Genomic DNA, 27,997 nt, shown 5'->3' on the forward strand with positions numbered 1-27,997 from the left:
TGCTATTCTCGGCCTAGTTGTAAAATTAAAATTAAACTGCCTGCATCGGAAAATTACTGATATTTAAATAAAAATAAAAAGTTAAACAATTTAATGCTTTAAGATCATACTTATACTATCAGTGTCCCCTAACCCTAACAGTATAACACGAAGGCTGTATATTTAATTGCTTCGCATTACTTGACAACCAACAATTTTAATAAAGGGGGGGGGGTATATTGTTTTTTTCAACTTGCTTCTAATGCACTTTTCTGGTAAAAAACTGATCATGACCCCACCCCGAAGGTCCCCTTAGGTCACTTCCTGATTGTCACAGCGCCGCCTAATGGCGACAGGCTAAATTGTGTGTGATCTACATGAGGCCTTTTCTGGCAGGAGATTCATCAGACTGACATCAAGGCCTGACAGACTGGTGAAGACTGTTGATGGACCATGATGTAGGAAAAGCACACGTGGTAGGCGTGGCATGGCGGCGAATGGTCAAGCCTCAACATTGACCAAGTATGATGAAGACCAGACCACGTGGAGCCAACTTATTCACGTCTACAGTTACGCTCAGTGTGCAAAGGCGACGCCAGAATCCAAACCTCAAAGTTTGGTGGCGTGCCACGCCCACATCGTATGGAGCAGGCCAAAATCCTTCCCAATTTAACGTCGGCCATCCGTGTAGAGTCCGTTGATGCTACAACGGACTCATTTGGTCAAACCCCCTAGGAGGAGTTCGTTGAGATATGACCTCTACTTCTGGCCCAAAAATCGCCGCCACCATCAAAATTGGCCGACTAAATCACTAATTTTTACAAGGCAAATTCATGTGACTCCTCTGGACAAATACTGTAGCAATTATATTAAAACAGAGTGGTAGTTATTTTAATTAATCCAAATCATTCACAGCTCAATTTAATTATTAGAAATTAATAATTAGAAATGAGACAAAGACAAACTGGACTGTGTGTATTACCACAGATAAGACTTTTCCCATTTAGTGCAAAACAGAAATGTACAAATAAGGTTAAAAATAAATCATACACAACAGACAACATAGCTAACACTTCATGTCCTCTATTGGGGAGAACGTTATGAGCGTGGGAAGGCAGTATTCTTGCTTTGTGGGGGACTGCGTGTCCAGTGCATGTAGATCCAGTGAAAAGACCTCCTCGCTGGCTTCTGCTGAAATATCATGACCCAGAAGAATGCACTCGGGTGATCTTATGTTCTCCGCAGAGGAACCACCACCACCACGCAGCTGCTGGATCGGAGGATTACCTGACTTTAATGGAGACATTGTGAAGTCTTTTTTCTGACAGGGGATGAGCAGCTCATCTTCCTCTTCGTCAAGGCTGAGTAGACTGTCGCAGCTGGGCAGTTCAGGCAGAGTTTCTTGATCGAGGCTAAACTGTGGCAGGATGCTACCAGTGGTGGTGGTGTCACTCGGGCTGCCGGTAGCCCGAAATGTGCCTTCGAGTAGAGATGACCTGATCACAGCCCTCTTTTGGTTGCTTGGGGGGCTGCAGGGTTGGGAGCACACACTGTCTGAGCAGCAAGGCGGGCTCAGGAGAGTGCCGGCAGCCTCACTCGGGGGAGTGATGTGACCAGCGACAAAGTTACACTCAAGTGGCTGTTGTGCTTTCTCCGCTGCGTCCTTCTCTACGGCCTTCCGCCAGGAGGTCTTTATATCCAAAACTAGAAAAAAAAAATGGCAGGAAATGTCGAATAACCAACTGAGAACAAACAAAGGTAGCATATAACTTACTCAAACTCTCAGGCGTGCGAGGCAGCTGTTTCCTAGTGGAGAAGGGATCTCCGTGAAGAGTACCAAGAATCCAATCCAGATCCAAACTATCGAGTTGGTCTGCTGTTGAACTGGTTGGCGCTACAGCCTTTGCAAACTTGACACAAACACACTTGTTGGGGAAAATCGGCAACCACAGCTATTGTTTTAGAGACGGTCATCTCTGTACCTGATCAGCAAGGTTATCACATTCCATGTCTAATACTGGAATCTTGGCCCTGGTGGGGGTCACCTTCGGATGAATGCTCACAGTGGCCTGGAATGAATCACAATCGACAAAGCTAAGGTTAACCCACAAATGGGCTATTTTGAAGGCACATCAACAAAGTACTGAGCAGAAGCTGTGAATCCGTCCACCTTGTGGCCCCGAATACTTACAGTATGTACGTGTGAGTTTTTTTTTTTTTTTTTTATTCATGAGACCCAGAATTCCTGGCTGCACTACTGCTGCTACATCATATTAAAAAGGAACAATAAAACTGCCTTAATTTACACAAAACATATTTGAGCAAATATACTGTATATCACTCTTGACTTCCAAAAGGATGAGATGCCTTCTTTGGTTGTGAGAATATATTGATGGAGGTCTCGCAGGACTTCCATGCAAGTGAGAGAGCGGTCAGCGAACGTGATTGCTTCCACCGCTGAGAAAGACTGGTCATCTAGTCCAATTAATTCAATTATTTTTCTGGTTATATGCTTAGCCTTCTGACTGTCACGCACATATGAGTGAGTGTTGTCCACATGGTTGCGTTAGGATCTGTTTGATGATCACGCTGTGAGCCTCAAAAACTCATCATACCGTGACATGTTCTACAAATGCCGTATAAAAAGGCATTTATTGGCATTTGCCAATCACCAGTTGATCGATTGGAGCATCCCTAATCAAAATAATCAGTTGCAGCCCTACTTCAAAACCACAATTGTGGAACCTCTGGCTATTTAAAACTGGCAGAAAAGCGTATATAATGGGACCTTTAATGTAAAATCCAACAGCTACAGTACCTGTTGTGGTAGAGATGGAGTCTTCTGAGAAGGTGATGGAGGCATATCAAAAAGCCAGTCCAGAGAGGAGTTGACTTGGGGCGATGCAGAGGCTGCAATATCCCCTCCTCGATGCTTTTCGGCTGTGGAGAAGGAGCTGTGTGCAAACAAGGAGCAATGTGTTCTTCAAAAGAGGCACGTCTACAAGTCCTGAAATTAGTGTCTGCTCCGTATCTGTCTGTAGTGATTTCTCTCAACTCACCACAGTCATCAGAGAGCAGGGATGCTATGGGGAGGACCAGTGATGGACAGACCACTGCTTAGGACTGTCCAAGTATCTGCCTCCCGATACATGAAAGAAAAACGGGAATTACCTTTTGAGGAATGAGCAATTATTGCCGTCGCCCTCTGGCAACTTGCACTCTGAAGACTTATCTGAAAGTTTGAACAAGCAACAGACGACATTACAATCAAACCTAAAATGAGTTGCAATGTCAAGGCACTCACCAGGAAGCTTGGCAGGGAACAGAGAGAAGATACTACATTCATGGCTAGCATCAGCTGCTGGCTCAAATGACAGGCGTGCCATTGGGGAAAGAAAGCCAGGAGTCTAAAAAGAATACATCATTTGACGGGCACTTTTTAAACCTATTGACTAAAGTTGACTGAATGAGCACTCACTGGATCTTCGCTGAGAAACGAGACCAAGGGCGTGTCTTTCAGTATGTCCATCCACTTTTTGTCCCACTCGGCCTCCAAGTCTCCAATATGCCTCCTCACTTCTGGGATATCCTCTTTGGAACTCTTCAATCTGGAGGCAACAAGATTAAGTGCTGCATTTAAGCAATTAGTTATGCGCCATCACTGCATACCTGAGGAGCTGAAGGTCCTGCAGCCCACGAGCCATCTGTTGACATTTCTGCTCCAAGTGTGTCAGGTTGAGCTGTGGTTTGGGGAGCTTCTGGACACGGCAACGCTCCTCCTTCAGGAGGCGCAGAGCATGGTTTGCCACCTCCAACACGCAGAGCAGGTTCAGCTGCTGAGCCTTATACACACTCCCGGAGCTCAGCTGCAAAACAATTATTTTTTGTTATATTTTATGTTATTAAATGTTGCCGTTTTGTTGAGGTTAGCATACAGTATATTGACATATACATTGGGGTTGGTTTTAGGATTTAGCACCTTTAAAAAGCACAAAATGTATTCTATTAGTCTGTATGTAGCCCTTTGTGGAAAAAGTTTTGACTCCCCTGGTGTATAAAATAGCTTGTAATGCGGTTTTACCTTTAAACTAAAGCACCGCGGGGGGAAAAAAATGGCATGTGAGACAATGCACAAAGGAAGGTGCAGTGCAGGATTTATCCTGATTGTATGCATTAGGAGATTTTTTTGAGTTATTAATCATGCATCATAACAGGGTGAAATAATCATGTGAATATGAATATTATTGTATTTTGTATCTGGCACCTCTGAGCCACATACTATATAAAGCATATCATTAACATTAAAACTACAAACGCCCAAAACAGAGAGTTGCCAGTCGGGCTTACTAAATGCATAAAAGTCACCTGTTGGGGGAGTTGTTCAATCCTCTCAAGCAGGCTGTGAGGAATTTGGAGGCGGCGGTCTGTGCCGTCTAGAATGTACTGGTCCACCACTCCTTTTACAACGCTTTCCAAAACGTTTTGGCTCTCTTCAGTCGTCGACTGCATTTCATCGATGTCCGACCAGAGGGATCGAACCTTAACAAAACCATTAATAATGAGCTCTTCTGGAGAAAACCTGCACAACTTTGGCATTTAAATACTACCATTTCAGTTTTGTTTGTGGAAGACTCTTCCGGTTGAAGAGAATCGCCAACATGATGTCTTAAATAAAAGATAAAACTGATTAAAGTTGCAAATGGAAGCCAGAAATTAGAAGGAAAAAAAGTCACTTACTTGAGGAGAGCATCATACTTCTTACTCTCATCTCTGAGGTGCCGCAGGGAATCTTCAATGCCCCTGAAAGATATATGAAGAGATGCACTAACCTGTAAACACGAAGCTTGTCGTACTCGTCATACAGTTTTTGGAGGTGCAAGTCACACATCATGATGAGACTAAACCCAATACTACAACCAACAAAATGTTTACATGACAGCAGCGAAGCGTACAAACTTATTTCAGGGTCAAGCCTTTTAAAAAGCCCCAAATATGGGAACTAATGAGTACCACCATAACAATAGTTAAGTAAAGAAGATGTCAAAAATGCTCTAAATGAAAACCTCAATGACTCACTTGGCTCGATTGTGGTATTCCTGCAGTACGCGATCCTGGTGCACAGCCTCTTTCAAAAACCTGCTTTTAGCCAAGTGGAGTCTCTTGCTCGCCATGTCGAGTGAAGATGCTGGCGTTGCTGCAGACTCGGGCACGAAGCCATCATCTAACAAAAGATACATTTGATTAGATAACGTATTTTTTATTATCATATTGTGAATGGGCCATATTGTTCAGACAGGAAGACGTACCTGCAGTGAAAGTTTTCATTTCCTGTAGCATCACCTGTTTAGCCAAATGGAGCATTAATCTGGTAAACTTGGGGCCTCCAGGTGAGAGTAGCAATGATGCAACCATTTTGGAGCCCGTGTATCCAGTTTCATCCTAAGGAAGAGGACAGAGTCAACATGAATCTTGAAGGATGAAAAAAATTTGGGGGGAGTGAGACGCATTATTTGTTGTGTACATAGTAAATTGTAACTGCCTGAGGTCTGGCCTGGCTTTGAAGGTAAATTATTATTATTCTCAGTATTTCACAACATTTAACAGTGTTTGCTAAATTTGTATACAGGTTTATGAATTATGCCTGTTATATTTGCATTGTAACTTATAAACACTTGAAATATAAAAATACAAAAGTCAAAACTCAACACTTTCCAGGACTCCATAAGGTGAAAATCCAAAGTTCTGACTCTCACCATCACTTCTCGCAGCCAAGCGCAGGTCACGTTCCGGAACTCAGCATCTTGTTTGCTTCCAACTACGGGCAAGCAAAATCTAAAAAAAAAAGAGATTTCCTTCGTGACAAAAACTCACAACCGCCAATGATTGAGAAATCATTTACCTGTATGTCTGTTGAAATCTTGTTGGATTGAGTTTTTCCAACAGGAAATTAATCACAATGAAGAAAGCATCTTTGTTGGGCTTGTCAAACATATTTCTATCCAAAAAAGTCATAATTAGAGAGTGCGGTTAGTGCAGAGAAAACAAAAAATCGTTGATTTGTTAGTAAAAGAGAAAACTCACGGTCCCAAGTTGACGTGTTTTGCGGTTGTCTTGCTTACATTTGACGAGAGGTAATTATCAGGCTGAAAGCCCAAAGAAAGGAGAGAAATCCACAGATATTTACCGCTCTGTTTTTGTAAAAATGTTTGGCTCGCCATCTCCGGGATAGACACAGGCTTTGCATCCACGCCAGCTAGCTAAATCTTCGTGCTAACACCGAGAAGCGTTTTAGTTAGCTTCGCCACTTGTTTTCAATTGATAAATGTACGTTCCAAAAACGCCAAAAGGAGTAACTACTGCTCAATACCAGTTTAACAAACAATGCGGTTTAAAAACAAACAACTAAACTGTCGGTTTTAAGTTTCTTGCCTACGTTGCGTCAACGATGCGTACTATTGAACAAAATAAAACAACCGCCAAATCTTCCAATAAATACCCGGACATTGTTCGTCGTTGTACTTCCGTTCTGTTCATTAAACAACGCGCCCCCTATCGCGTGGGAGAATAGCGCAGTGCATTAATAATATCAATTTATCTCGGATAGATAAATACATACAGACAGCACATTAAGGTTTAATTTCTGGTGTACACGAGTCCAAAAGGTACATGCTTTAAAATATTAATACAAGTAGCTACATGTCTAAGGGACAGAAAATAAACTTTGATACACTCGAGAGTAGCCAGTGTACAGTTAATGCAGCAGTACAGGTTTACGACCCACTGAAAATGAGTCACCAGACCGCCATTGCAGTCTAAAAAGCTGGCAATACAAGATAATTGTGTCAAAAATACTCTCAACATTAAATTTCATATTTTGTTCATTGTGTTTTCATCCATGTTTAATTATTTTGTAATTGTTTCATTTTTAGCGTTGTCCTTTTCCAGCACATTACCAAATCGCAAACATTGAAGCAGGTTCTTGAACGCAGCACTCCGCCGCAAAGCATTGTGGGATCGAATGCCGGTCCGACGCTTCTCGAAGGAACTGCAAAGATGATGGTGAGTGAAATGCCCCTCACGTCTGCACTCGAAAGCACAATCCACGGTCATCTGTGTGTTTTCTGTGACGGATGGCACTCAAAGTAGCTTGCGATGAAATGACATTTAGTTGTCCGTGCTGGGGTGCAGTTATTTGGGGACTTTGCTCATTAAAAACATGTAAGATACTGTTAGCATCCACAGGCTAACAACTGCCAATGGGCGTATATAATGCTACCTAGCGTATTAGCCACTGATGATAGTGACTGCGTGATTGAAACAATTCAAGTTAAATACGCGTTACAGTACCCTTCGTAAACATGGCATGCTACTAGAGTTTATTTTCTTTTTTATGGTAATTTTGTGAACGAATAGTAGTGCTACATGTAGCCTCTTTGTATTGATGGAAGCAACACCACAATGACAGAGCTAAGTTAGCTGTTGCTAACATCACATAGAAGGCGAATTAAGCGTGTCTTCGAATTCAATATTGCTTTATATATTTGCTGTTTGTGTCTACATTAATGTTAATCTTACCTTTGTTGTATGGCCATGTCCACAGCCCACACCGGTTATCTTGCTGAAAGAAGGGACAGACACGTCCCAGGGAATCCCTCAGCTCATCAGCAACATCAATGCCTGCCAGGTAGGACAATAATCCATCTACTTGTGTGTCTGAGTAAGCATGGATGAAATGATCTTGTGTATCTGTCAGGTCATCTCTGAGGCGGTCCGGACCACCCTAGGACCCAGAGGGATGGACAAACTGATGGTGGACAACAGAGGTGAGAGAAAATAGTTTGGTGTTTAGCAGAAACCTTATTAAAGGGAGTTAAATACTTTGTAGGTAAGGCCACCATCTCTAACGATGGCGCCACCATCCTCAAGCTGCTGGATGTGGTTCACCCTGCAGCCAAGACCCTAGTGGATATCGCTAGGTCGCAGGACGCTGAGGTATTTATCGGAGTGGATGCTAAGTGGTTGTTCCACATGGATTAACACTCACATCATTCTTTGATGCGCAAATTCAGGTTGGAGACGGCACCACCTCAGTCACTCTCCTTGCTGCAGAGTTCCTGAAACAGTTGAAACCGTACGTGGAGGAGGGTCTCCACCCTCAGACCATCATCCGAGCGTTCCGCACAGCCACCGGCCTAGCCGTCAACAAGATCAAGGAGATCGCCGTGCCTGTGAAGAAAGACGACAAGCAGTGAGTGCTCACGTTCCTCCATCTCTTTCCAAAGTACTTTTTGTCAGTCGCTGATGGCCACCTTGTCCCCTTAGAGAGCAGAGGCAGCTTTTGGAAAAGTGTGCGGCCACGGCGCTCAACTCCAAGCTGATTGCCGGTCAAAAGGAATTCTTCTCCAAGATGGTGGTGGACGCAGTCATGTCTCTGGATGAGCTGCTGTCCCTCAAGATGATCGGCATCAAGAAAGTCCAGGGAGGAGGCCTGGAGGTGCCCTTCTCTCTTACTCCCACAAAGCAAAGCTCGTCTTTCTGAATTTGACTTTGATCCCACCATCTTTTTTTTTTTTTTCCCCTCAGGATTCCCAATTGATTTCTGGAGTTGCCTTCAAGAAGACATTCTCCTATGCAGGCTTTGAGATGCAGCCCAAGCGTTATGAAAATCCAAAAATTGCCTTGCTTAACGTAGAGCTGGAGCTGAAGGCTGAGAAGGACAACGCTGAGGTTCGGGTAAAATCTGTGGAGGTATGAAGACCCAACTTTTTTTCCTTGTGCCTTAACTGTAGTAGTAATCATCATCATCATCATCATCCACAGGACTACCAAGCCATTGTAGACGCAGAGTGGAACATCCTTTACGATAAACTGGAGAAGATCTACCAGTCAGGAGCCAAAGTGGTTCTGTCCAAATTGCCCATCGGAGACGTCGCCACTCAGTACTTTGCTGACAGAGACTTGTTCTGTGCTGGAAGGGTCCAGGAGGAGGACCTGAAGAGGACCATGATGGTGAGGCGAAATTGATATAAAGGACGACCTATTGCTCATTTTTGTAATGTGAACTCTCTAGGCATGCGGGGGCTCCATCCAGACGTCAGTAGGTAATATGACAGATGACGTCCTGGGCCAGTGTGAGCTCTTTGAGGAGGTGCAAGTGGGAGGAGAAAGGTAAAGACACACACGCTTTAAATGCAGAAGTCGGTGATAACTTGGCTATTTTTGTGTTTTTGTAGGTACAACTTCTTCAAGGGATGTCCCAAGGCCAAGACGTGCACCATCATCCTGAGGGGTGGAGCAGAACAGTTCACAGAGGAGACGGAGCGATCGCTGCATGATGCCATCATGATAGTGCGCAGAGCCATCAAGGTGAGAACATGAATGAATGAGATCTGTGCCGTGTTGCTGGATGCTGACTGTGCAACTTTTGTTCCAGAATGACTCGGTTGTCGCAGGAGGCGGCGCCGTGGAGATGGAGCTGTCCAAGTACCTGAGGGATTATTCCAGAACCATTCCAGGGAAGCAGCAGCTTTTGATAGGCGCCTACGCCAAGGCCCTGGAGGTCATCCCACGACAGCTGTGCGACAACGCCGGCTTCGACGCCACCAACATCCTCAACAAGCTGCGCGCTAAACACGCTCAGGTAGGAACCCTTTTAGGTAGGAACTCCCAAGTGCATTCCGGATTTGACGCCTGGTTCTGTCGCAGGGTGGCATGTGGTACGGCGTGGACATCAACAACGAGGACATCGCAGACAACTTTAACGCCTGCGTGTGGGAGCCGTCAATTGTTCGTATCAACGCTCTGACCGCAGCGTCAGAGGCGGCGTGCCTCATCCTGTCAGTCGACGAGACCATCAAGAACCCGCGCAGCAGTGTGGATGGACCTCCAGGCGGCGCCGGAAGGGGCAGAGGCCGCGGCAGACCCCATGCGCACTAAGACCCAGCTGAAGTCTAAATATTAGACATGTGAGCGTTTTGGATTAGAATCACTCAAGTTAGTAGGTACCCACTCATAGCAAACAGCAGGTGTCATCATTTTCATACGTTTTTTTCACCTGTTAGTTTTTGCTGTAATGGTATATGACTCACTGGGCACCACCGTTGTCGAGTTATCATTCATTCTTTTCCACCTCTGGCCCGGTTCTTCTCCTGTAAGCCTGGAGCTGCTCGCTAACTTCTAATCATTGTGACAAATTTAGAAAGAAATGCACTGAAATGTGAAGTGCGTACACATTCATTAACTGCTCCCATATTTATTGGACCATTCTTAATAAATGCACAGATTCAGAAGTCTGCTTAACCACTGCTTGTGTGTTTTTTGTACATCTGGACAAGAATCACACCCATAGCAGCCTCACTCAAAGAAACCCACAAAGATCTTGGTTAAAAAATGTTTACTATTATGGAAAATAAAATAAAATGGTTTTTGGTTTTTGGCTGTATCAGTATATAAACATATTTAAGAATATTACCTCAATTTTGATGAGCTTTGGGTCATGACCGAAAGAGTGAGATCGCAGATACAGGCGGCTGAAATGAGTTTCCTCCGTAGGGTAGCTGGACATCCCGGAGCTCAGTCATCCGGGAGGGGCTCAGAGTAGAGCCGCTTCTTCACATCGAGAGGAGTCAGTTGAGGTGGCTCGGGTATGTAGTCCGGATGCCTCCCGGACGCCTCCCTGGTGAGGTGTTCCGGGAAGGAGGGATTATGTCTCACAGCTGGCCTGGGAACGCCTTGGTGTCCTCCCGGTGGAGCTGGAGGAGGTGACCGGGAAGTCTGGGCTTCCCTACTAAGACTGCTGCCCCCGTGACCCGGACCCAGATAAGCGGAGGAAAATGGATGGACCTAAATTTTGTAGGGATGTCCTGTGTCACATGATGTTGATCATACAAGTTGATGGGCTTCAACAAAAATTCAAATAAACATAGGCACATTATTACTGAGGTGCCGGTTTAATACCTCATTTCCTGCTCAAAAGTTGAAGATGCATTCTTGTAGTTCATTCTTTCCGCCACTTAGTGGCGCACAGCCATGTGAGACTGCTTGGTAACAGCCTGACCGTGTACTTGGATTATAATGAGGTAACATGGACTCTCATTCTAGGTAGTATTGTGGAGTATTACTCTTCAAAATTTCATGATTGGATTCGGATTCGAACACTCACTGTTTGTAAAATGCTGTCAGTTGTGGTACTTTCAGTTAGACAGGAAGTCAATGGAAGCCTTAACAGACCGTTTGGACATGACATCCATAGCTGTAACCTTGATCTCTGTATCTCCAAACTGCATGGTGGCCCTGATCTCCCTCCTCGCTGGGCCTCCTGCTCCCCCTAATGTTCCTGCTGGTGGTGAAGGCTCAGGCAGGTCCAAAGTGATCATCCCGCATTTCCTGACACCTGGGTCCGATATGTACGTCACATCATCTGTGGTGCTGCAGTAGATGTTGATGATGATCTTTCTTTGGCCGCGGCGAGCTGGCGTGTAGCTTCTTCTCACCACCTCGCCCAGAGCCACTGACTGGTCCACGGACACAAAGCGATCCAGGATGTCCGTGCACCACTCACGATCATCCTTGATGAGGAGCTTCTCCCGTGGGTGCCGTCCCTCCACAAAGCGGTTCAAGACACCCACACCGTATGTCAGTGGGCATCGACGCACTCGAACCTGCAATACACAACATCGATCATTGTGTATTTCATAATCACATTTGGCTTTTTTTTCTCTTTTGATGGTTTTAGGATTATTTTTATGTTCTCCCGAAAGTTCCTCCATACACTCCTGTGCCCTCACCACAGTGGGGTCCAACCCAAACAGCACCGCCCCTTTCAGGATGGTCAGACCAACGTCATGTGGGATGATGATGCGGCACGCGCGGCCCAATGCTTTTTGGACTGCTCTCTGCAGCATGGGTGACTCTGCAAAACCACCCACCAGGAACAGGAAACGCACACCTTGTACCTCCGGCTTGGACATCAGCTCGTCTAGAAGGCAACAAAGACGAAAATGTGACCATTTACTGTCACTGACAAATTCTTTTGGGGACTGGCAACCAGTCCAGGGTGTACACCGCCACTTGCTCCAAGTCAGCTGGGATAGGCTCCAGCTCTCCCGTGACCCTATAAGGCATACAAAATGAATGGATGGACATCTTTGATTGATTTTGATACATCAACCTGGTTTCTATGGTGGGGGAGGATGATCCCGATTAAAGCCAATATGGAAAATCATATTTAATGTGTTATGTGCTAATACTTTAATACTAACTGCTAAAATATTTGTTATGCCAGATTATAGTGCATTTAGATATAGAAAAGCTCCATGCAACAAAGATGGAATGGGACAGAGCCTCACCGATGTTCATTCATTCATTCATTCATTTTCTACCGCTTTTTCCTCACGAGGGTCGCGGGGGTGCTGGAGCCTATCCCAGCTGTCTTAGGGCGAGAGGCGGGGTACACCCTGGACTGGTCGCCAGCCAATCACAGGGCACATATAAACAAACAACCATTCACACTCACATTCATATCTATGGACAATTTGGAGTCTCCAATTAACCTAGCATGTTTTTGGAATGTGGGAGGAAACCGGAGTACCCGGAGAAAACCCACGCATGCACAGGGAGAACATGCAAACTCCACACAGAGATGGCCGAGGGTGGAATCGAAGCCCGGTCCTCCTCCTCACCGATGTGTCGGACAATATTAGAGATGGTGGGTTGGAAGAGCTCGTTCATGGCCTCCTGGGTGAGTCGCAGCATCCCCTGGGATGACCACTTGACGATGTTCATGCTAGAACACACAGTTGGAGGAGTTGTAGACGGTCATTTATGCTGAGATCCATCTCACACACACACACACACTTGCTCCTCCTCAGCGCAGCCTCCACGCTCTGCCCCCTGTGTCTCTTATAGTAGTCGATGAATGAGAAGGGCAGGGAGATGTTGAGGGCGTTGGCTCTGCCCGGCGCCGCCGTCCGCTTCCTGGCTTCAAATGCAATGGTGAGGTCCACCCAGGCGGCTGGCCTCTTATCTTTGAAGCTCTGGATGAAGTCTTCACCAAAGATCTGGCAGAGCATGGCCTCAAAGGCCAGGTCCACGCCCACAGCACCATACGGACCACCTGAAGGTACAGTATCAGTATTGGATCCATACAAGTACAATGAGATCATTGTAATAACCAATAATAGTTTTTGCTTTTATTGACTTATTTTGGCGGCACGGTGGATGAGTGGTTAACGTGCAGACCTCACAGCTAGGAGACCAGGGTTCAATTCCACCCTCGGCCATCTCTGTGTGGAGTTTGCATGTTCTCCCCGTGCATGCGTGGGTTTTGTCCGGGTACTCCGGTTTCCTCCCACATTCCAAAAAAACATGCTAGGTTAATTGGCAACTCCAAATTGTCCATAAGTATGAATGTGAGTGTGAATGGTTTGTCTATATGTGCCCTGTGATTGACCCTCGTGAGGAAAAGCGGTAGAAAATGAATGAATGAATGAATGATTATAAACAGAATGGAACACACAACAGTTTAGGCAGTTTAGGTTCTCATTGGGAGTGACCAGGATGGATAGGATCAGGAATGAGTACATCAGAGGGACATTACATGTTAGAGGCTCTGGAGATAAAGTCCGAGAGGCCAGACTGAGATGGTTTGGACATGTCCAGAGGAGAGATAGTGAATATATTGGTAGAAGGATGCTGCATTTTTTAGATTGTATTAACTATTTTTAAATTACCTACGTATGTACAATTTGGAGTCACCAATTAACCTAGCATGTTTTTGGAATGTGGGAGGAAACCGGAGTACCCGGAAAAAACCCACGCATGCACGGGGAGAACATGCAAACTCCACACAGAGATGGCCGAGGGTGGAATTGAACCCTGGTCTCCTAGCTGTGAGGTCTGCGCGCTAACCACTCCGACCGCCGTGCCGCCCTCTGTTTATAATCATGATGCAATATTGACTTGATATCGGCTCGATATCAAACTTAGCAGTACTGCCCACCCCTACTGGAGGGGCCCCCCCTAAGCAGTTTTATCAAACAGTACCTGAGGCCTTGTAGAGTTCTTTAAGAGTCCCCTGAGGCTGCTCGATTTGATGGACTGTCAAATCGACTGTTCCTCCGCCGCAGTCTGCTACAATGTACTTGTCACCTGGCAAACCAAAGCATGAATGTACACTTTGGCAACTTTGGAATTCACTGTACAAGCGCCTCCAGGCATTGCGGATTACTGACTTTGTTTATGATAAGAGCAGTGATAAGGATCTGGTTTGGGTTCAGGTAACCCGAGTGCAGCAGAAAAGGAGAAAAGTGTGTGTGTGTGTGTGTGTGTGTGCAGCCAGGAAAAGGAATTGTGATGGTCGGCAGGGGCATGTGGCTTTGATTGTTGTCATAACTCAATAGGCATTTAAACGCAGAAAAGTAGACGAGTCTCCACTTTACCATACTTTTTTTAAAAACTCAGAGAGCAGCACTCGTGCAGCAATGAGAGGAAATGGATGGTGTGTCAGACCGGCCAGTCGGTGTTAAAGGTGAAAATCATCAGTAAAGCACACAGAGGGGAGGACAATCCAAACCTTACCCGTCTGCAGCTCGGACCAGAGCTCTCCGGTTCCACTCTCCACCATGAAGGTCCTGCTGTGTCTGGATCGCCTCAACTGCTCCCTCGCTGCCACACACAAAATGGATGTGACTCGTTAAGGCATTTGTTAATCATGACGGAAAAGAACACCAATGCATATCTTTTCAGTTACATGAGGCGTGCAAAAATTACATGAAAATATTGTCGGTGTCAAAGTTGAGGCCAGTGCACAACAGGGAGCGTGCACCAGTGCTGAGATGTCACGGCTTCCAGATGATAAATAGTCCGTGAAGTGACAGGAAAACGTATGATTACAATAATAAATATCAATTTGGTCTCTTGATGAATTGCTGTGGCAGAAGGGGGTGTGTGTCCTTATGAATGTGTGTGTGCGTCCTGTCAGGTTTCACGGTCTGGACTGTTTGCTTAAGTTCCACAGGCCTGCAGAGTTAAAGTTATAAAAAGGGATGTGTGTGCAATTTTTCCGTGTTGTACTCTCGCTAGCTGAATACGCAAAAATGATGTGTTGCAAATGATGCTGAACAACAAAAAACACCACATCTTGATAAATGCACAAGTGTGTGAAGCTGGAATGAAGGGCATGTCTGGAAACCATTTACATTAAAAACAGTTTACGTGTACAAATGACTCCCCCAGTGCTATCTTTTGAGGCTATAACCGTGTTTGTGTGTGTAGTGTGTGTTAGTAATATAGGGAGTGAGAGTGAAGACTTGAAATACAAATGGAGGCCAAGCCAGGAGGGGGTGAGATCATAGTATGGCTGCACCTTGTTCCAATTACAATATCCTGTGTTTAGTGTACGGCTTGGTGTGTGTGTGTGTGTGTTTGAATGTTCCTTGGGTGACTTGTAAGTGGAGCCGTGCAGACGTGGGGGTTGTGGGGGTAGGTGAAATATTCTTTTGCTGAATAATGCCTTTGCCTCCTTTTCTGCTTGAAATCACTCTCGCCTGGTCCATGTTTCCAACTATAGCACTATTTTAGGAGCACTGTTTTTTTTTTCTCAGAAATCAATAAGTTCAATACTGGCATCAGAAACGGTTTAATTCATGATGTGGATGACACAGCCTGACACACTTAAGCTAAATTTAAATTGCTGTTTAAACCAGAAACATTAAAATATATGATATTCACAAAAAACGTCTTGTCGATTCAAGGACTCATTTAGTAGGGGTGTCAAATTAGTGCATTAATTGCAAGTCATTCATTCATTCATTTTCTACCGCTTTTGTGCTGGAGCCTATCCCAGCTGTCTTAGGGCGAGAGGCGGGGTACACCCTGGACTGGTGGCCAGCCAATCACAAGGCACATATAGACAAACAACCATTCACACTCACATTCATATCTATCAAAAGTTTGGAGTCTCCAATTAAGCATGTTTTTGGAATGTGGGAGGAAACCGGAGTACCCGGAGAAAACCCACGCATGCACGGGGAGAACATGCAAACTCAACACAGAGATGGCCGAGGGTGGAATTGAACCCTGGTCTTCAGCTAGGAGACTGGTCTTCAGCTAGGAGACTAGGGTTCAATTTCAATTTTCTCCGGGTACTCCGGTTTCCTCCCACATTCCAAAAACATGCTAGGTTAATTGGCGACTCCAAATTGTCCATAGGTATGAATGTGAGTGTGAATGGTTGTTTGTCTATATGTGCCCTGTGATTGGCTGGCGACCAGTCCAGGGTGTACCCCTGCCTCTCGCCCAAAGACAGCTGGGATAGGCTCCAGCACCCCCGCGACCCTTGTATGAATAAAACAGAGCATGCTGAAACAGAGGTGTTGCAAACTACATCCACACCATGACACTACAACCACCACGTTTGACTGTACACAAAACAGACACAGTTATCTTACTACTGTAGTCATTTAGTTGGCAGCTATTTGGATAATCATGGTTGTGAATCTACTCCACACTACCTTGTCTGAAGCTGGAGTCAAAGGGTCGTGATCCATTCACATCCACCCCATTTGTGATTGGCTGCAGACTGAGGTCAATCACCTGGTGGAGGCGCAGCTTGCGACAGTAAATGGAGGCGGCCTCTGGTTCCAGAGCAATGAGGAGCTGCTCGGGACAGTCAGGAGACACCAGACCAGCCTGGGAATACCGATTGGATGAAAAACAGTGTAGGCATAAATATGATGAGGTAATGGGAGGTCAACAAGGGGGCATTTCTGGGTGAACGGAACACACAAACTCACACACATACACACTCACTGAAGGACAGCTGTGCAACATAAACATAAATGATGAATGATAAACAAAGTGTGAAAGGTGCAAGAGGAGGAGGAGAACCTGACATGAGGGATAACAGACACACCAGAGCAAGAATGGATGGAATTGGAAGTAAAGTGGGGGAGTGGATACTGTATGTACTGCAATATAGGGCGGGGTCTGCTCACAACTTCCTGTGTTTGTATGCCGGTCTCACTCATTGTTCACTTCTGATGACATCATGACCAGCAGGAAGCACACACACACACACACACATATGTCAGCTCAGTCCGCGATTCCATGTGAGCAGTAAGGTAATTACAGCTGAGTAAACGTCGGATGAGCATGAGTGCTGCTTTTAAGATGCTGCATGAGGAAGCAAGCAAGCAGGAACAACACACACAATGATTCTAAATGTTGGTAGCGGGAGATGTTGCTAATATTTTGCCGTGAAATAAAATCATGAAATACAAACTAAGTATGTAATAATTAACAAACACTGCGTTGCTACCAAGTATGCAGCCTCTCTCATAAACTGCTTAGCAGGCTGTCTCCACACGGCGGGCACAGTGATCACCCATCGGATCTCCTCCCCCTCCATCACGCATGAGGACTGCTCCTTCACCTCCTACAACAACAGCATACAAACAAACAAAAAATCCCTTTTGGTTGACAGTGAAGCTCAATTTAAATTGAATATTCAGTGAGTGAGCACCTTCAGTGCATGCTCCCTGAAGAAGCGCAGGGCATGGGCGAACACCTCGATAGCTCGGACCTTCCGACCGTTGACGGCCTCCAGCTCGGTTTCCATAGTGAGATCCTGCAGGAAACACAGGCCTTCATAATCCACATCTGTGGAAAAAGCTTTGTGTGTACTAATGTTGGAATCAGGCACTAACGTTAACACGAAAAGAGGACATGACTTTGGTCATCCGACCTGTGATTCTGGGGTGGCGTTATGCTGCTAGTTTGTACTTTTTAAATGAGGATTTAAAAAAAAAAAATCTTACACAAGTACTGTGGATCTTCATCTTGAACTTATCAAAGTAGAGCCAATGCCATGCCTCATCTGGATCTAGGTCATGGTAAAAGTCTCGTGCTGCAAACCCGAAACTATGGAAGCGCAAATCGGGAGTCAGTAGCAGGCACGTGGGGCTCTTCTGATTGGCTACACCGGGGTCCCCGCCCTCCCATCGCCTGCACACAACGGGAACAAAAAAAAAACTATTAGTGATGGAAATCAGTGGAATAGAAAAGTAAGGAGAGTTCTTACTTCATCATGTGGATGGCTTCCGAGTCCTGTGTGAAGCTGAAAGCGTAGCCGCTCGAGGTTGTCCCGAAGTCTATCGCCACTACGACCAGGAAGGGACATGTCATCCTGGGTCTGACCTCCACCCTCTACAGAAGCAAACAATACCAGAAATAACTGATGATGTTTTTCTTTTGGCAATTAAAGCTGGTGTTGAATGGTTATTTGAACATTTGTTGCAAGTGAAGAGTATTGTGTTTAAACCACAACATGCGTTCGCATTTTATTATGTTATAAAGACACTTTTCCTTAAAATAGCATTACTGTAGGCCTAACAAAAGGGTTGTCCCAATTCGATATTTATACTGGTTTGATATCATCAAAAATCTCAGATATTGGCCCTTCGATACAAGCTGTCAATTGAAGACACCACCCTAGCATGTCCATCCAGCAGAAACCGCATACCACCCGTGTGATCACAACAACAGTATTTGCTAGCGCACTAAAAAGGTAGTAGGACCATGAGTAATGTCAGCCTAAAAAGTAAAAACAGTTTAAAACAAAAACTAGTAAAAACTAGTCAAAAACTTGCTGAGTGCAAAACTTGTCATGCACAAGTTTCCCGTGGTAGCACAGAAATAGCACAGACGTTTGATACAACAAACCTCAACGCACATATGACGCGGCTTCACATAGGAAATTCCCAAGGCACGGCAAAAAGTCATTAGCTATCACAGAAAAGAGCTAGCCCCTGTCGGTGGTGAGTAATGTCGGGTTTAAATGCTTCATTTGGCACTGCAAACCTTGCTATGTTATGCCGAGCTGCCACTAGATTGTGGATAAAACTATATCCCAAGTGCAGAAGGAAGTAAATGGCTGAGTTTTTCCTCATACCTACAATATTTACATTCCAAGTCATAAAAATATGTATCAGGACAATCCTATCAAAAAATGCTTATGAAGATCTGTGCTATAAAGTAATACTGTCAGTAAGATGCAATCTAAAGTCGTCTTTGACTTTTGGCCCCCTGTAGGATTGAGTTTGACACCCCTGATCCAGAGGGAAAAGTGTCGGCCTTTCAAAAACATGATCAGCATCAGTTGGCCAAATGGTAATGGTAATGGTAATGGTTTTATTTCATTTGAACATGCATCAGATTACAATTGAATGCATCACATAATCAGTTCACAGTTCCACATGTCCAAAAGGAGTAGGAAGAAGCAAAGCTTATTAAATTCTACCCCTCCATCTGGTACTTTTACAATCAGTAACTGTTACATTTGTTCACTTCCTGCTTTCCATAATAAAGTTTATGTTTTTTTTTGTTTTTTTTAATAATCAACTATATAATAATATAATATAATAATATAATAATCAACTGCTTGTATTGTTTCTTGAATTGGCTCATCGTTGTGCATTGTTTGAGGTCCTTGCTCAATCCATTCCATAGTTTGATTCCACATACTGAAATGCTATGGCTTTTTAACGTAGTCATAGCATATAAGTGTTTCAAATGTACTTCTTCCCTGAGATCATATTTCAGTATCCAAGTATTGGATGACATTTTTAGGTAATTGGTTGTTTTTAGCCTTAAAACAACATCAAATGATGGCACTGTTGGCTCACTTTTCCCCTTCTCCCTCTGCAACCAAAGGGCTGTGCATGCTTTGATTAATGACTACCATTTTATTCACCAATAGGAAGGTGGTGTTTCATTGCCTGTTTACTTTCCTTCAGAAAGCGGCTACAAATGATAAATAACATCACAATTACAAATTCACGGTGAACATCATTGACTTTGGGCACCCCTGGATTAACAGGATGCGCTATGTCGGGCTTCGCTCTAACGCGTTATTACAAACCACTAATAACACCGTGAGGTGGATGTGGCTTTAAAATTGCCTGTTCAATAGTGCTATAAGTAGCAGAGGAAAGGGTGTGTAGGAATGTTAGTGAGTGTATGTGTGTGTTTACCGGCGAGGGTGATGGTGTGAGCGGCATGATGCTGCAGTCATTCCTCGATGTGGCCGGAGAGGATGGCACCGATAAGCTGGCACTGACTGATCAGAGAGGTCATGCCGAGAAGGAGAAACTATTATGTTCGGAGTTCCAAATAAAAACATAGAAAAATATGTGGAAAGGAGGAGTGGGGCTTCAATGTTCACCAGTAAATAAAAACATAAATTGAGCAGGTTACCATAGTGTTAACACAGCGATACATATAAATGAGTCCTACTTGATACTGGAGGGCTGCTGCAGTCCAGTGCGTCAGCCATCTTTACAGGAGCCAGTGTCTATAAAAAAAGATTATTGATGAATCAAAAATGTTATTCTGAGTTCTACAAAAGTTTACACTTTTAATTAACATTTTATGTCAGGTTTACTTTGAAGGTCACTTTATCGATGCTTGCAACCAGGATGACTTTTGCATGATACACGTGCACTCTACTTCCATCCAAGGGTGCCGAACATTATAATACCTGTCAATATTTGGAATAATATATGGAATCCCAACTCACCCTTCGGAGTGCTGCTGCAACACAAATCTTTGTCCCTTTTCTTCTCCTCTCCTCCTGGCTGGATGGAAGAACGCTGCAAAATGACAAATTGTGACCAGCTCCAATGTTGATCAAAGACCTTTCCTCCTCCTATAAAGAGACCCAGTTTGCACTGAGCCTCAAACTGGAAGCCTCGCTACACCGCTGGAAGGGAAAAGTGGCAATGTTAACAAGAGAGGGAGGACTCTGACAGCACATGGGAGGGGGAGTTACCTATTGTGTGTGTGTGTGTGTGATGGAGATCGAGTTGGGGGGGTGTACCTTTCTGACCTCTGACTTGGCATTACCTGCCCTTCCTTTAATTACATGTTCCTCTCTGCCGCCCCCCTTTCATCTTCTTCAAAAGCCACCTCTCGCGTCCAAATTTAAGTGGCTTTTTTTAATGGACATGTACCACACAGTTATGTCATTTACTTCGCTTGTACTTGCAGGGCTCTGGGCTGCATCACACACACACAGTAATTGAATTTTGAAATCAGAATGTGTCTGGAAGCCATTACCTGGCATGCATCCCCTCATTGCTCCAAATCCAAGAGGCCCCTGGCATCATGTCGCTTTTCTTACTTTTAGTTGTTTTTCCTGCATCTTCAACGGGCCATTATTCTTCTGAGTCCATGCACACATGCCTTTGAAAACATTTGGGGGTGGGAGGGGTGTCATTTTTCCAAATTTTGGGGAGCAGTGCAGCTGTGTGTGTTGTAGCTGCGACACCAAACTATAAAACAGATGGCGAATGATTCAAATCTGCGTCTCTCCTTCGAGGTCGACGCAGGAAGCCAAACATGGGAAGTGATGAGAGTCAGGTGACAGGAAGGAACCCTGGCCCTGCAATCCTCTCATGAATTCCAACATTATCTTTGGGACCCTGGAAGTCTTCGAGCAAACTGAGGCACACCCATAACACACACACACACAGATTGAGATTACTTTATACTGAGCAACATCTGTACACACACTCAAACTACTCACCTGTTCTAGCAACTAATCAACTTAAATTCTTGAAAAACATTTATTTTTATATAGTTGGGAAAGGGTGCTGTAGTTGAATGTCAGTTAGCATTATGAGAGCGTAAGTTCACATAGAAGTATGTCAAAGTACTCGGATGTTGCACTCAATAAAGGTGCATGGGTGGGCACTAACTTTCGACAACAAATACAATCAAGTGTTTGTTAAAACATGCAATAAGTCTCTTTTTGGCTCATTCATCTTTGCAGAATTATTGTAATTTAGCTACAATTTTGGAGGTTTTTTCGAAGTTCATGAGGTGCCTTTTTAAGGTCATGCCACAGCATCTCAATAGGATTCAGGTCAAGACTTTGCTCGGCCACTCTAAAGTCTTCATTTTGTTTTTCTTCAGCCAATCAGAGGTGGATTTGCTGGTGTGTTTTGGATCATTGTCCTGCTGCAGAACCCAAGATGTCACCAACAGATGGCTGCATATTCACCTACAGGATTTTTTTTGGTAAACAGCAGACTTCATGGTTCCATTTATCACTTTTCCGGGTCCTGAAGCAGCAAAACAGCACCAGATCATCACACTACCACCACCATATTTTACTGTTGGTATGATGTTCTTTTAGTGAAATGCTGTGTTATGCTGTGGACACACACCTTCCAAAAAGTTCTACTTTTGTCTTGAGTATTTTGTAGTATGTTTCCTGGCAAAATAGAGACAAGCTTCAATTTTATTTTTGTTAAGCCGTGATTTTCTTCTTGGAATTTCTGCCATGCAGCCCATTTTGCAGAGTGAACAATGACCTTAACTGACGCATGTCAGGCCTGCGGTTCCTTGGATGCTGTTGTGGGGTCTTTTGTGACCTCTTGACCTCTTTCTTTTCCATCCATCCATTTTCTGTACTGCTTATCCTCACTAAGGTCGCGGGCATGCTGGAGCCTATCCCAGCTGCCTTTTCCTCTATATGGAGAGACAGCAGCTATTATACATGATTACAAAGAATAAGGATGTCATATTTACATTGAAGACATTACACAGGCTGTAGACATTGTGTATACTGTAATAAATGTTTCTGCTGATGGCAGACAGGTCTTGGAAGACTAAGCTGAGAAGAATCATACACAAATATATTGATAATACATTTAATTACAAATTCCAATGACAAATATAAGAGGATTATGTTAGAGTGCATGTACTCATATACAAATAAATGGTAAAGAACAAATGTTTTAGTCAATACAACATTTACATTAGTGTGACTAGCAGTATTTGATAACAATTTGAAGACTATTTTAACCAAAGTTAATTATTCCATTTTTCTTTTGTATAACTGGTATGGTATAGTCGCCCTCTACTGCAGATAGACGGTACTGCATGCTCTCATTAAAGGCAGATGTTCCCCCTGTACTGTATGTATTTATCTGTCTGTTTTTATCTGTCTGTACTCACAAACTGATCTCTGTGCTGGATTTGCTTCGTTACCTCCAAAGAGTGATTAAAAACAAATATGGAACTTTTAAATTAAGATAATGCATTTAACTATGCATTGCGATGTAAATGTAAGGCATCTCAAAAGTTACGATATGTATACTAAAGTAGGCCAACAAAACATTCACTTAGTCAAATATTAACTAGCCACATTGACTAAAAGGGGGACAATAAGAACATGCGGTATATTTTGTTTGTTTACCGACTTGCAGTACGTGTAGCATTACTAGCCAATCGTACCGCGCCAACGATGTGATTGACGTGGTCTTCAACCAATAGTCGAAGGTTCCAGCTGGACAAACGCGGCATAGCACAACGCTATTTTATCCTTCAACGCTGCGGTGGTTTTGTCCGTTTTAGCGCCAACAAACTGTCAATGAAAGCAAGTTTTGGCTAAAAAATAAAAAATAAAGATCGGGAATTCCACACAGCGTTGACATTCAGGACCAGTGAAGATCGTGTTCTCCAACTGACTCGCTTCTTGTTTACAGCTGAAGTAGTTTGGTGAGTGTGTTTTGACTGCATGTTAAGAGTCAGCTTTGAGACTAAAAGAAAATGGTGACGCAAACTGACACTTCTGCAACATGTGGTACCTTCAAGTGTTTTTTTCTATTGTCAAGTCACTGCAATTTGGCGATCTTGCGGGACTTGTTCAGCATCACATTATTTGATATGACATTAGAGTCAACTGTAATGTATTGTCGCAGCTGGCTAGCGGGGAGTTGACACAAATGCCCATGGTTCGTGAAGCCACGCAAGCATTTGTTTTTGGTGTGAGTAATGCTGCGTTCCAAGTGCCTGGGGATTCTGACTTGCCATGACGTTACACTGTAGTAGTTGACAGTAGTAGTCAACCAGTAAATGAAAGGGTGATTTCTAAGAGAACACTTATCGTAACGTCACATACATTAAAATGTTCAATATAAGGGCATATACAGAACAAGGTTAGACGTGCGTCACATAACAATGCCGGTTAGCTAATAAGAGAAACGTGAGGATCACTGACTCGCAAAACACATCAATGTTAAGACCTGTGTAACTTTTGGTCATTTAATTTTCTTTTTATTAATGTGGAAATAACAAAAAACGACTGGTTCATTTCAATTGCATTGTGGAATACAAATTGTGCTTCTTTCTGCGTCAAAAAGCAACAAATACACCCCAATAAGCTGTTGGATTTTTAATGTATATTTCAAATAAGAAAAAACAAACAGTCAATCGAAATGAAAACATTGACCATAAACAGATGTTTTATTTTTTATATTCGGACGGCGGAAGTTATGATTTAAATGTAAGACCGCGGACTGGCCTGGGGGTGGTGCTGTAACTCGAATCGGAAAAAGCAGATACCGTAATCATGGCGAGAGATTTCTGCAGCTGTAAAGTCTCGATTTGCTGTCTCTTAAATCATTTCTGAGTATAGGGCTTCAAATACGTTTTCGCCTCTAAAGACACAGCAATACGAGTGTGCTGTAAAATTGTGATGACGTGCTTTTATTTTGAAGACTGGACTTTTACCGGATACAGAGAGTGTTGCCCAAGGTCGCAGTACGTCTGTTTTTTCCTTCCCCTTTTCCTTCTTTATTGACTTTTTTTGTTATGTGAAGTATATAATACAAATTAAACTGTATTTTGGATATAGTACTTGCTTTTTTTAACACCGAAAAAGAACGATTTGTATTTCATGACAATTTTCTGTATTTCAAAATGAACCGATTTTGCTTAAAATTTCCATTCATGATAATTTAATGGCTAAACGTTACACTGACCTTGCAACGTCCCAAACGCGAAAAGCAAAAGTTCCAAAATGAAATGAAAACGCAACATAAGGAAAATGGAGGACGATATGATTGTTCACATACCCCTTAAGTCCAGTTATTTTCAGCATGTTTTTTTTATCTGTTTTGTAATGCTGACACCAGGGCATGATTCTAATGTATAATTAATTATATGTGTTTGGAATTAATATTAACGAACACATAATAACTGTCATCAAGCCTGTCCAGGACGACACCAATGACGCAAAACAACCACAATTGCCAAACAGAATGCACATTTACGTAGTGCTTAAACGTAACTCGGGTCACGTGACCGGGCTAGTTCTGTACGGGTTAGCAAGGTGGCTAACAAGATTTAGCTCCCTGGCGCACCATTGCATTGCTGCACTGAATCCCCAGCGGCAGCAAGACACACTTCGCTTGGCGAGAGAACAAAGTTTTTTGTCACGTTACGCTGTCAACAGGACACAGAGAGCACCATGCCAGGTAACGCGGAAGCCATAGAATAGCCGAGTTGTGAGTTTTCGTGTTATCTTGTCTGTGTAAAAACACAGTAAGGCTGGCTTGTTTTGTTGACCTGTCTGGGTGATGCTGCCATGCTGTTAGCATCGTGCTAACACACACTCGGATTTGTTCGCTACACACATCGCCGTGGTGTTGTGTTTGACTGATTTCAGCCACAATGTAGTCTTCATGGTGCACAGTTTGTGCTTGAACAGCCTCGAATACACGCGAGCTACAGCGACTCGCGAAGGATCCGTCCAACCCTTTGTTGTTGATGGGGTCGCTGTCGTCTTAAGGCCTGCTCATTGACAGCACCGCGCGACGTATTTTTTTTTACCAGCTAGCCTCCTGTTAGCATCACCTCGGCTTAGACCGTGCAATCCCTTTACCAACTTTTCCAGGTGGGCCCGGGCGGACACCTGCTTTTAGCCTGCTAGCATCCGGGTGAGAGCCACGGCAACGTTACATAACCTGTTACGAAGCCGTGGATGCAATGCGAGGCCAAAAGGCGTCTGTTACGCACCTCTTGTAACCTGGGTCTCGATTGTATTTTGCATGGTGCGGTGAGCTTTCCAAATGTTGTCTTAGTTTAAGCAGCTTTTTTTTTCATGCGAGCACACAACGTCCACTCCCATGGCTAAGCACGGTAATCAAAGCTTGCCGAGCACCCACCCCATGGCTTTCATCCAGGGAGGCTTTATGTCCTCTACTAACCTACTAAGATAAATAACGCTTGTTTGAGGACCTTCTCGATGTCCCTCCTTTTTAAAATGGCATCAGCCACAACATGCATATTACAAAATGTAATTCACAATAACATGCAATCACATTTCTAAGTATTGACAATTTTGTAAAGAACTTGACTTAAGCTGCATTGCGAAAAACTGAACTATAGGCATAAGGGACTACACTTTACTACCCTTCACTTCACTTTGCTACCCGCTACCACAATTGATTTGTCTTTATTATTAGGAGTATGAATATACGATGTTGTGAATATTCTATTTATTTCTATTAAAATGATGGCAGAAAGACCATTGCAAGTTTCTTTTAAGTAGAACAAGACTATGAGGAGTGTAATAATAATAATTATTAAAAGGCTGTGATTTCTTTAGGACAAAAATGATTGCGATTTAAATTCTAAGAGATTTTCTTAAAGGGGACCTATTATGCTCAATTCCAATGCTTTTTATTGTGATGTGGACTTCTACAGCGCAGCTACACGCGATAACCCGCACAGAAAGCGTTCTAGATCTTCCAGATTTTGCACCTCTTCCTACAATGTTTCCATGGACTTTCTGCTTACGACCCAAACGGAGGCAATCTCCAACCAATATAAGGAAGTCCGGATTGCATTGACGTCAGTAGAACTAGGTGTTAGAAAACCGAGCATGCAGAGCCATTAAAAACGTTTTGGGGCTCACTTCGAAATGAGCAAACCTCAATATCTGATGCTTTGCTGTAACATGAGAATACAATATTGTAACAACATTTATAGGTCAGAAAGGTGGGAAAAGCATAATCGTTCTCCTACGTTGTTACATATGCCAAATGAATGAAACAATGTTCGTTAAAAGAACGTTCATGCTGACCTTGACCGCGTCTCGCTCATGCAGAACCGGCTGAGATGAGTGGTCCTGAGGTGGCCAAGACACCAGGAGGTGGCGCTCCAGGGAAAGAGGGCAAGGAGCCGGTGGCTAATGGGCATGCGGGCGATGCCAACGACGCCAACCCCTTTGCCGAATACATGTGGATGGAGAACGAGGAGGAGTATAACAGACAGGTTTGTGCTAGCATGCGCGGCGGAATGAATACATGCCTGTCTGTGTTGATGTGCTTCATCGTCGTGTTGTCTCCTCTTCTTCAGGTGGAGGAGGAGCTGTTGGAGCAGGAGTTCCTGGAGCGCTGCTTCCAGGAAATGCTGGAAGAGGAGGACCAGCACTGGTTCATCCCGTCGCGTGACCTCAACAACCAGGGGGTGGAGCAACTGCAGCAGCAGCTCAACGGCCTGTCTGTCAGCGAACACAACAGCAACCTGGAGGAAGTGGCGGTGAGTGCAAGGGGAAGGGGGCGGGGGGCATGCATGCGGTACACCTGGAGTCCATCCCAGAAAAGAATGTTTTTCCTTTTGTGTGTTCCTGCAGAGGAAGAGCGTTTTGAATCCTGAAGCGAAGGAGTTTGTCCCGGGGAAGAAATACTAGGAGTCCCCCTCACCCCCATGGCGCCTACACACACACACTCACACACACTCACACAACCAGTCCTCACCTTTTCTCAGAGACTCTGGCGGCCACGAGTGCACACACTGATATACACACACACACACACAAACACTTGCAGTACAATTGTGTGGGCAGGCCCAGTTGGGGGGTGGGGGGATTTGTTTTTCTGTTTTTTTTTTCTTTTTATTTCCTGTTTGTTTCTTGTAAACTGAGGGACATTTGGGAACGGGGTGGGGGAGGGGTCTAACACCAGTCCGGTCCTACAGTGAGCGCTAAGCGCATCATTTCAGGCCACATGTCAAAGCTGCACAGAGCATGCAGACGCCCAGCAACCACCCCCCCCAGGAACCAAGGCAGCTACCATGGAGTGATACCACACTTAGGCAAATGCACCCGCCCCCCCCAAAAAAAAGTAATAAATTTGAGAATCAATGCATGCATTTTGTGGGGGGGGAA

At 44.2% G+C, this 27,997-nt stretch overlaps 5 protein-coding genes and 1 non-coding gene across 9 annotated transcripts in view; 3 read left to right on the plus strand and 3 right to left on the minus strand.

The window, feature by feature from the left end:
- Positions 1-27,997, plus strand: part of LOC131126257 (carbohydrate sulfotransferase 12-like) — a 138,992-nt gene that overhangs the window by 8,070 nt on the left and 102,925 nt on the right. The window lies entirely within an intron of this gene.
- Positions 940-6,447, minus strand: haus6 (HAUS augmin-like complex, subunit 6). The gene is made up of 16 exons (XM_058067173.2): positions 6,061-6,447; positions 5,879-5,974; positions 5,733-5,811; positions 5,286-5,418; positions 5,056-5,200; positions 4,717-4,779; positions 4,587-4,644; positions 4,345-4,518; positions 3,649-3,845; positions 3,458-3,587; positions 3,284-3,386; positions 3,151-3,211; positions 2,798-2,933; positions 1,962-2,048; positions 1,754-1,889; positions 940-1,683 (listed from the first exon to the last, which is right to left on the minus strand). Exons 1-16 carry the CDS (start codon positions 6,195-6,197, stop codon positions 1,046-1,048), a joined length of 2,373 nt encoding a protein of 790 aa, XP_057923156.2. The 5' UTR covers positions 6,198-6,447; the 3' UTR covers positions 940-1,045.
- Positions 2,994-3,124, minus strand: LOC131126997 (small Cajal body-specific RNA 8). The gene has a single exon (XR_009129485.1).
- On the plus strand, positions 6,905-10,278 carry cct7 (chaperonin containing TCP1, subunit 7 (eta)). Of its 2 annotated transcripts, none has more exons than XM_058067175.2 (12): positions 6,905-7,038; positions 7,580-7,663; positions 7,733-7,802; positions 7,865-7,971; positions 8,049-8,227; positions 8,302-8,473; positions 8,563-8,727; positions 8,800-8,988; positions 9,050-9,147; positions 9,213-9,345; positions 9,413-9,619; positions 9,685-10,278. In XM_058067175.2, exons 1-12 carry the CDS (start codon positions 7,033-7,035, stop codon positions 9,913-9,915), a joined length of 1,641 nt encoding a protein of 546 aa, XP_057923158.1. In that variant the 5' UTR covers positions 6,905-7,032; the 3' UTR covers positions 9,916-10,278. The 2 variants fall into 2 exon arrangements, with proteins under 2 accessions (XP_057923158.1, XP_057923159.1); XM_058067176.2 differs by lacking the exon at positions 6,905-7,038 and adding an exon at positions 7,134-7,197.
- Positions 9,709-27,945, minus strand: hspa12b (heat shock protein 12B). Of its 2 annotated transcripts, none has more exons than XM_078795801.1 (16): positions 26,912-27,945; positions 21,094-21,219; positions 20,555-20,627; positions 20,272-20,329; positions 20,010-20,095; positions 18,059-18,183; positions 17,796-17,982; positions 17,501-17,605; positions 17,297-17,413; positions 16,491-16,668; positions 14,557-14,643; positions 14,023-14,127; positions 12,835-13,093; positions 12,660-12,763; positions 11,766-11,956; positions 9,709-11,639 (listed from the first exon to the last, which is right to left on the minus strand). In XM_078795801.1, the coding sequence occupies exons 2-16, from the start codon at positions 21,141-21,143 to the stop codon at positions 11,172-11,174; spliced, it is 2,193 nt and encodes a 730-aa protein (XP_078651927.1). In that variant the 5' UTR covers positions 21,144-21,219; positions 26,912-27,945; the 3' UTR covers positions 9,709-11,171. The 2 variants fall into 2 exon arrangements, with proteins under 2 accessions (XP_078651927.1, XP_078651922.1); XM_078795796.1 differs by lacking the exon at positions 21,094-21,219 and adding an exon at positions 22,353-22,509.
- paip2b (poly(A) binding protein interacting protein 2B) lies at positions 23,368-27,941 on the plus strand. 2 transcript variants are annotated; one of them, XM_058067180.2, is made up of 4 exons: positions 23,368-23,541; positions 26,936-27,102; positions 27,187-27,369; positions 27,464-27,941. In XM_058067180.2, the coding sequence occupies exons 2-4, from the start codon at positions 26,947-26,949 to the stop codon at positions 27,518-27,520; spliced, it is 396 nt and encodes a 131-aa protein (XP_057923163.1). In that variant the 5' UTR covers positions 23,368-23,541; positions 26,936-26,946; the 3' UTR covers positions 27,521-27,941. The 2 variants fall into 2 exon arrangements, with proteins under 2 accessions (XP_057923163.1, XP_057923162.1); XM_058067179.2 differs by lacking the exon at positions 23,368-23,541 and adding an exon at positions 25,132-25,301.

The sequence above is a fragment of the Doryrhamphus excisus genome, linkage group LG2 (assembly GCF_037039965.1).
Source record: "Doryrhamphus excisus strain RoL-2023G ecotype Guam linkage group LG2, RoL_Dexc_Guam_v1.1, whole genome shotgun sequence".
Classification (NCBI taxonomy): domain Eukaryota; kingdom Metazoa; phylum Chordata; class Actinopteri; order Syngnathiformes; family Syngnathidae; genus Doryrhamphus; species Doryrhamphus excisus.

Coding starts and splice junctions, on each gene's coding strand:
- paip2b (XM_058067179.2), top strand. Junction 27,103..27,186: donor AGGAGGAGTATAACAGACAG/GTTTGTGCTAGC, acceptor CCTCTTCTTCAG/GTGGAGGAGGAGCTGTTGGA. Junction 27,370..27,463: donor GCAACCTGGAGGAAGTGGCG/GTGAGTGCAAGG, acceptor GTGTTCCTGCAG/AGGAAGAGCGTTTTGAATCC.
- haus6 (XM_058067173.2), bottom strand. CDS start 6,197: ATGGCGAGCCAAACATTTTTACAAAAACAGAGCGGTAAATATCTGTGG. Junction 3,846..4,344: donor TTGAACAACTCCCCCAACAG/GTGACTTTTATG, acceptor ATTGTTTTGCAG/CTGAGCTCCGGGAGTGTGTA. Junction 1,684..1,753: donor TCGCACGCCTGAGAGTTTGA/GTAAGTTATATG, acceptor TTTTTTTTCTAG/TTTTGGATATAAAGACCTCC.
- cct7 (XM_058067175.2), top strand. Junction 8,989..9,049: donor ACCTGAAGAGGACCATGATG/GTGAGGCGAAAT, acceptor TGAACTCTCTAG/GCATGCGGGGGCTCCATCCA. Junction 9,148..9,212: donor GTGCAAGTGGGAGGAGAAAG/GTAAAGACACAC, acceptor GTGTTTTTGTAG/GTACAACTTCTTCAAGGGAT.
- hspa12b (XM_078795796.1), bottom strand. CDS start 22,480: ATGCCCGCGACCTTAGTGAGGATAAGCAGTACAGAAAATGGATGGATG. Junction 20,330..20,554: donor TTGCAGCAGCACTCCGAAGG/GTGAGTTGGGAT, acceptor CTTTTTTTATAG/ACACTGGCTCCTGTAAAGAT. Junction 16,669..17,296: donor TGAGAGAGGCTGCATACTTG/GTAGCAACGCAG, acceptor CGGTATTCCCAG/GCTGGTCTGGTGTCTCCTGA.